Here is an 8,448-nt window from a genome sequence, read left to right as displayed (position 1 = left end):
CTGAATCCAGCTCAGAAACCTTATCTTCATGTCAGTTTCAAAGCATCTTTTTTTTATTTAAAAATTTTTAAAGTTTATTTATTTATTTTGAGAAAGAGAGAGTATGTGAGCAGGGAAGGGACAGAGAGAGAAGGTGAGAGAATCCCAAGCAGGCTTCGTGCTGTCAGTACAGAGACCAATGTAGGGCCTGAACTCATGAACCACCCAGGCATCTCACAGAAGCATCTTCTACCAGTGGGTACAGTTCAGGCCCCCTGCAGCCCCTGCTGACTTACTGCTGGCAGGCCTTAACAAGCATCATTGCTTGATATACTAGTTATTAAAGATATAATAGAATACAAACCCAGGTTTACTGTATTGGTCATAAAAAATCTCCATTAGCAGGTTCCAGGTGATGCCTCCATTGACAGAATATTCCAGAAGAACACCTTGGTTACGGTTATTTGGTGTAATCAAGCATCCGTACATGAAGTAAAACTGGATAAACTCAGCATTAGTGAGGTTTAGATCCACAGTGACTAACAGTCGACTACAACCCTAAGGAAAGAAACAGAATCCAACAATGATAAAGAATCATAACTGCAGCTTAAGTTTTCTCTGGCTTCCATCCTTTTTATATTTCTTTTGTAATACAAGTCACATGGCATTGTAACACTAATTTTTGTATCATCTCTCCTGTTACCCTAGTTCCCAGCATGGCCTCTAGCACACAGTAGGTACTCAGCAAATACTTGCTAAACTTTGAAATTTCAGGATTAGAACTTACTTACAAAGGATATTTTCTCATTGGCAATATGAGAGTTGAAATTAAAGTAATTATTCTGTCTTTACTAAACTATTTCCAGGTATTCATAGGCATTTTTAAGTTTTTCAAAACGTAGCAGCTATTAATAAATTAGCATTTAAAAATGTTTATTTATTTTGAGAGAGAGAGAACGAGCAGAGGAGGGGCAGAGAGAGAGAGAGAGAGAGAGAGAGAAAATCCCAAAAAGGCTCTGCCCTCGGTGCAAAGTGTGCTGTGAACTGTGAGATCATGACCTGAGCTGAAATCAAGAGTAGGACACTTAACCAACTGAGCTATCCAGGCCCCCCAGTAAAATAACATTGCTGAGATGATTATTGTAATATGAAATTTAACAATGACTACCTCTGAGAATTTCATATAATTTAACTATAATTAGAAGTAATAGTTGCAATCATTTTTATTTAAACTTTTCTGGCTGATTTTAGTGTCATCTATGTTAATTCATTCATATAGATAGGCAGATGTCTCTTAGTTGAACACATGAGGGAAACTAAGCCTCTTGGAGTTCTATTTAAGCCAAGAAGAGTTTTGCCAACACTCATTCTTACCCAGCGTTAAGGATCATAGAGATCCTATATTGTTACTCTTGGCTAAAACACTGAATATAGGGGCTCAGTTGGTGAAGCATCTGACCTTGGCTCAGGTCATGATCTCATGGTTTGTGGTTTCAAGCCTCACGTCGGGGTCTGTGCTGACAGCTCAGAGCCTGCAGCCTGCTTTGGATTCTGTGTCTCCCTCTCTCTCTGCCCCTCCACTGCTCACACTCTGTCTCTCTCAAAAATAAACATCAAAAAAAAAAAAAAACAACAACCCAGCAACATTGAATATAAATAAAACACTTTATTGGCACAAATGCAAATTCTAAGGTAGGAAGTGGTAGGGAAATAAAGACCTGACAGTGAATTTGTAATTTTTTAAAATTAAATTGCTTTCGAAGGGTTTTTAGTTATTGTATTAAAGAAATTCTATTTTTATACAAATCATCTCTGGCAGCAAGGTAGAATGACTATAAAATTTCTCAAAGAAATTTTCTACTATTGCTGTTGTCATTCACAAAATAATCTGCTATAAATAAAATTATGTAGTTAGGGGAAGGGGCAAGATGGTGGAGAAGTAGGGAGCTCCATACATTTCACTCACCCCCATCTCTTGGACGGAGAAGGCATGAAGCCATAGGAACCCTTACCGAACCGCAGGAGTTTGGGAGGAAAAGGAGACAGACTCCACTGAGAAAACAACCTTATAGGTGCATGAGTGTGAACCGGGGAAGATAAAAATGGGCTGGAACCGAAGACATGGAGGGAGAGAAGGTAGCCCCCTTTGTGGAGAGCTGCAGTGAGTCAAGGGGAAAAGAAAGAGTGGCTGCAACTGCTCAAAGAACTGTCCCTGGAGAAGAGAAAAACCTCAGCTTGGGACAGAGAGCAGTCTGGTTCCCAGCTCTGGTGCTAACTTTGAGCTGGTGACCCAGTCCCAGACGGCGCCAGGAGAAACTGCTCCTCTGCTTTCCAGCTCAATCCAGAGGGGAAGAGGCGCAGCCTGAAGCCACTCCACCGCTCTCCCGGCTGGACTCGATCCCCAGTGGGGAAGCGGCAGGCTTGAAACTGCTCAGAAGGACTCAGCCTGCGGGTTTATATTTCGGGTGGCATCAATAAAGTGCGCAGACTAAGATCTGGAAACGAGGCGTGGCTAGGGACATAGAACATGACCCACTTTGGCTACACCCGTGGCACAGGGAGATTGGACCCAAAAGAGTGATTTGCAATGCTTGGTTCCAGAAGGGACTGGGGCGCTGCCATTTTTTCTCCCCACAAGCACCAAGGCGAGACCTCAGGGAGCGCCTGTGGGTCGCAGTGGAGGCTAAGACCTGCCTGCACCGAACCACCCCCATCCTTGATAGAAAGCTGCTTTTTTTCCCCCCACCTTTTATTGGAGCCTGGGGCAAGACCAACATGGATGTACTGCTGTGATTAATTCTAGATCAGTTCTTACTATGCAGATATATTTTCCCTTGTCTCATTCATATCCCTCCCCTCTGCTGGACTGGGCACTCTGGTCATTGGTTTGCTTAAACAGTCACATTTAATCCATTCTCTAGATGTATATTCAACACCTCCACTGCTACCTTTGTATCTCTCTCTCTCTAGAGTAATCATACTATATAGTTTCTCTGAGTAACATTATCTTTGTTTCTTTCTCCTTGCTTCTTACCATATTCTCTTCTTTCTCTCTCTGAATTAAGCCTCTTAGTCTCTCTACCCGGTCATTTCTCTTCCAATTTCGCTTCCTTCTCACCCAGTCATTTCTCTCTTTGTATATGCTCTTCCATCAGCACTGCATACACCCGGCTCTTTATTTGTAGCTGGGAATTCTGGTTTTATGTTTTTAGACTGTCCTTTGTCTATTGGGTTTTTTTCTTTTTTCTTTTCCTTTCTTCTATTTTAATTTTTATTATTTGTTTTTCCACTTTCCTCTTTTTTTCCCTTCTTTTTTCTTTTCTTTTTCTTTTTCCCTTTTGGTTTGTGTATTTGTTGGATTTGTCTGTGTGTTTGTGTGCCTTTGTTCCCGGTGTGCTTGTCTGTCTGTTTTCTTTTCCAGGGCTACCTCAAGAAACAAACCAAAGTACAATTGGTGGAGAGTCCCAAATGCCACTACGAGTAGGGAAATATAATAACCAAAGTCTCAACAAGAGAGACCAAGAGACACCATTCAAAGAACACTTCCTGAACGGACAGGCCCCTGGACAGTCAAAGAGCCTCCTTTACTACAGCAGTACTTGCAGGTGCAGAGCGCATAACAAAATTTTAAAACTAACAAGAGACAGAAAGCTAAACAAAATGATGAAATAGAAGAACTCTCCTCTAAAGAAATTACAGGAAGAAATGACAGCTAAAGACCTGCTCAAAACAGATATAAGCAACATAACTGAACAAGAATTTAGAACAATGGTCATAAAATTAATTGCTAGGCTTGAAAAAGGCATGGAAGACATCAGATAAACTACTGCTACAACGACTACAGAGCTTACAAATAGTTGTGATGAATTAAAAAATGCTATAAATGAGATGCATAATAAAATGGAAGTGTCCAATGCACGGATTGAAGAGGCAGAAAGGAGAATAGGTGAATTAGAAGACACAACTATAGAAAAAGAGGAAGCCAAGAAAAAGAGAGATAAACTGATCCAAGAACACAAAAGGAGAGTCGAGAGCTGAGCGATACAATCAAACAGAACAATATCTGTATCATAGGAATTCCAGAAGAGGAATAAAGAGGGAAAGGCGCAGAAGGATTCCTTGAACAAATTACAGCAGAGAACTTCCCCAATATGGGGAAGGAAACAGATGTTGAAATCCAAGAGGCACAGAGAACTCCCCTCAGATGTAACTTGAATCGAACTTCTGCACGACATATCATAGTGTGAAACTGGCAAAATACAAGGACAAAGAGAGAATTCTGAAAGTAACTAAGGATAAAAGGGCCCTAACATACAAAGGGAAACCTATCAGAGTGGTGACAGACCTATCTACTGAAACTTGACAGGCCAGAAAGGAATGGCAGGAAATCTTCAATGTGATGAACAGAAAAAATATGCAGCCAAGAATCCTCTATCCAGCAAACGTGTCATTCAGAATAGAAGGAGAGATAAAAGTCTTTCCAAATAAACAAAAATTGAAAGAATTTGTCACCACTAAACCAGCCCTAGAAGAAATCCTGAGGGGGATTCTATGAGGAAAATGTTGCAAAGAACACAAGGTACCAGAGACACACCACAAACATGAATCCTACAAAGAACACAATGATTTCTAACCCCATATTTTTCAATAATAACACTGAATGTAAATGGACTAAATGCTCCAACCAAAAAACACAGGGTAGCAGAATAGATAAAAAACAAAATCCATCTATTTGCTTTCTATAAGAAACTCATTTTAGACCTGAGGACACCTTCAGATTGAAAGTAAGGGGGTGGAGAAATATATATCATGCTACTGGAAGTCAAAAGAAAGCTAGAATAGCTATACTTACATTAGACAAACTGGACTTTAAAGTAAAGGTAGTAACAAGGGATGAAGAAGGGCATTATATAATAATTACAGGGTCTATCCATCAAGAAGAGCTAACAATTATAAATGTCTACGCACTGAATACAGGAGCACCCATATATATAAAACAAATAATCAAAAACAGAAACAGTCTTTTGGACAAGAATGTGCTAATAGCAGAGGACTTTAATACTCCATATACAGCAATGGATAGATTAAGTAGACAGAAAAGCACTAAAGAAACAATGGACTTGAATGACACATTGGATCAGATGGATTTGACAGATATATTTAGAACTCGACATCCTGAGGCCATGGAATTCACTTTCTTCTCAAGTGTACATGGCACATTCTCCAAGATAGCTCATATACTGGGACATAAAGAAGCCCTCAATAAATATAAAAGAATTGAGGTCATACCATGCACACTTTCAGATCACAATGCTATGAAACTTGAAATCAACCACAGGAAAAAGTCTAGAAAACCTCCAAAAACATGGAGGTTAAAGAACACCTTACTAAAGAACGAATGGGCCAATCAGGCAATTAGAGAAGAAACTAAAAAATATATGGGAACAAATGAAAATGACAATACAACAATCCAAACTCTATGGGATGCGGCAAAGGCAGTCCTAAGGCTGCACTCCAGGCCTATTTCAAGAAATTAGAAAAAGTGAAAGTACAAAGTCTAACAGCGCACCTAAAGGAACTAGAGGGAGAGCAACAAGAGCATCCCAAACCCAAAAGAAGAAGAGAAATAATAAAAATCATGGCAGAAACAAACAATATAGAATTCAAAAAAACAGTTGAACAGATCAATGAAACCAAGAGTTGGCTTTTTGAAAAAATAAACAAAATCGACAAACCTTCTCAAAAAGAAAAGAGAGGGCACCCAAATAGACAAAATCATGAATGAAAATGGACTTATTACAACCAATCTCTCAGAAATACAAGCAATTATCAGGGAATACTATGAAAAATTACATGCCAACAAACTGGACAACCTAGAAGAAATGGACAAATTCCTAAGCACACACGCACTACCTAAATTCACATGGGAAGAGATGAAAATCTGAACAGATCCATAACTAGTAAAGAAATTGAATCGGTTATCAAGAATTTCCCAATAAATAAGAGCCCTGAACCATATGCCTTCCCTACGGAATTCTACCAGACATTTAAAACAGAGGTAATTTGGGGCGCCTGCGTGGTCAGTCGGTTAAGTGTCTGACTTCGGCTCAGGTCATGACCTCACGGTTCGTGGGTTCAAGTACCGCATCATGTTCTGTGCTGGCAGCTCAGAGCCTGGAGCCCGTTTCAGATTCTGTGTCTCCCTCTCTCTCTGCCTCTCCCATGCTCATGTTCTGTCTTCCTCTGTCTCAAAAATAAATAAACATTAAAAAATAAATAAATAAAACAGAGCTAATTCCTATCCTTCTCAAGCTGTTCCAAAAATAGAAATGGAAGGAAAACTTCCGGACTCATTCTAGGAAGTCAGCATAACTTTATTCCCAAACCAGACAGAGATCCAGCAAAAAAAGAAAACTACATGCCAATATCCCTGATGAATATGGATGCAAAAATTCTCAACAAGATAGTAGCAAATCAAATTTAACAGCATATAAAAAGAAATATTCACCATGACCAAGTGGGATTCATTCCTGGGATGCAGGACTGGTTCAATATTTGCAAATCAGTCAATGTGATACATCACATTAACAAAAGAAAAGATAAGAACCATATGATCCTGTCGATAGATGCAGAAAAAGCATTTGACAACATATAGCATCCTTTCTTAGTAAAAACCCTCGAGAAAGTCGGGATAGAAGGAATTTATTTAAACATCATAAAAGCCATTTATGAAAAGGCCACAGCGAATATCATTCTTAATGGGGAAAAACTGAGAGCTTTCCGCCTCAGATCAGCAACACGACAGGGATGTCCACTCTCACCACTGTTGTTAACATAGTGTTGAAAGGCCTAGCCTCACCCATCAGACAACAAAAGGAAATAAAAGGCATTGCAATTGGCAAAGAAGAAGTCAAACTTCCACTTTTTGCAGACGACATGATCCTCTACATAGAAAACCCAACAGACTCCATCAGAAGCCTAATAGAACTGATCCAAGAATTCAGCAAAGTTGCAGGGTACAAAATCAACATACAGAAATCAGTTGCATTTTTATACACCAATAATGAAGCAACAGAAAGAGAAACCAAGAAATGGATCCCATTCATAATTGCACAAAAAGACCATAAAATACCTAGGAATAAACCTAACCAAACATATAGGAGATCTGTATGATAAAACTACAGAAAACTTATGAAGGAAATTGAAGAAGACACAAAGAAATGGAAAAACATTTCACCCTCATGGATCCAAAGAATAAATATTGTTAAAATGTCATTACTACCCAAAGCAATCTACACCTTCAATGCAATCCCAATCAAAACTGCACCAGCATTCTTCTCGAAGCTAGAACAAACTATCCTAAAATCTGTATGGAACCACAAAAGACCCCAAATAGCCCAAAGTAATACTGAAGAAGAAAACCAAAATGGGAGGCATCCCCATCCAAGACTTTAGCCTCTACTACAAAGCTGTCATCATCAAGATAGTATGGTATTGGCACAAAAACAGACACATAGACCAATGGAATAGAATAGAGAACTCAGAATTGGACCCACAAATGTATGGCCAACTAAGCTTTGTCAAAGCAGGAAAGAGTATCCAATGGAAAAAAGACAGCCTCTTGAACAGATGGTACTGGGAGAACTGGACAGCAACATGCAGAAGAATGGAACTAGATCACTTTCTCAAACCGTACACAAAAATAAACTCAAAATGGATGAAGGGCCTGACTATGAGACAGGAAACCACCAAAACTCTAGTGTCCCTCATCAGGGAAATACAAATCAAAACCACACTGAGATACCACCTCACGCCAGTCAGAGTGGCTAAAATGAACAAATCAGAGAACTCTAGATGCTGGCGAGGAGGTGGAGAAACGGGCACCCTCCTACACTGCTGGTGGTAATGTAAAGTGGTGCAGCCCCTCTGGAAAACAGTGTGGAGGTTCCTCACAAAATTAACAATAGAACTTCCCCATCACCCAGCAATAGCACTGCTAGGAATTTACCGAAGGGATCAGGGGTGCTCAGGCATAGGGGCACATATACCCCAATGTTCATAGCAGCATTCTCAACAACAGCCAGTATATGGAAAGAGCCTAAGTGTCCATCAACTGATGAATGGATCAAGAAGATATAGTTTATCTATACAATGGAATACTATATGGCAATGAGAAAGAATGAAATCTGGCCATTAGTAGCAACATGGATGGACCTTGAGGGTGTTATGCTGAGTGAGATAAGTCAGGCAGAGAAGGACAGATATCATATGTCTTCACGCAGAGGTGGATTAGGAGGAACTTAACGGAGGACCACGGGTGAGTAGAAGGGGAAAAATAGTTAGGGAGAGGGAGGGAGGCAAACCATCAGAGACTCTTGAATGCTGAGAACAAACTGAGGGCTGATGGGGTGAGGGAGAGGGGAAGGGGGGTGATGGGCATGGAGGAGGGCAGTTGTGGGGGATGAGCAC

General features: G+C 40.1%; 1 protein-coding gene across 2 annotated transcripts in view; it reads right to left on the bottom strand.

Annotated features, from left to right (window-relative positions):
- Positions 1–8,448, bottom strand: part of RELN (reelin) — a 527,959-nt gene that overhangs the window by 45,162 nt on the left and 474,349 nt on the right. For both annotated transcript variants that reach the window (XM_077746923.1, XM_077746922.1), the window contains exon 49: positions 344–537. In XM_077746923.1, the coding sequence (XP_077603049.1) occupies positions 344–537 (194 nt within the window). The remainder of the gene's footprint in view (positions 1–343; positions 538–8,448) is intronic.

This window comes from Crocuta crocuta, unplaced genomic scaffold (genome assembly GCF_008692635.1).
Source record: "Crocuta crocuta isolate KB4526 unplaced genomic scaffold, BGI_CrCroc_1.0 scaffold396, whole genome shotgun sequence".
NCBI classification, from domain to species: domain Eukaryota; kingdom Metazoa; phylum Chordata; class Mammalia; order Carnivora; family Hyaenidae; genus Crocuta; species Crocuta crocuta.
This window is presented reverse-complemented; position numbering and strand designations above follow the sequence as displayed.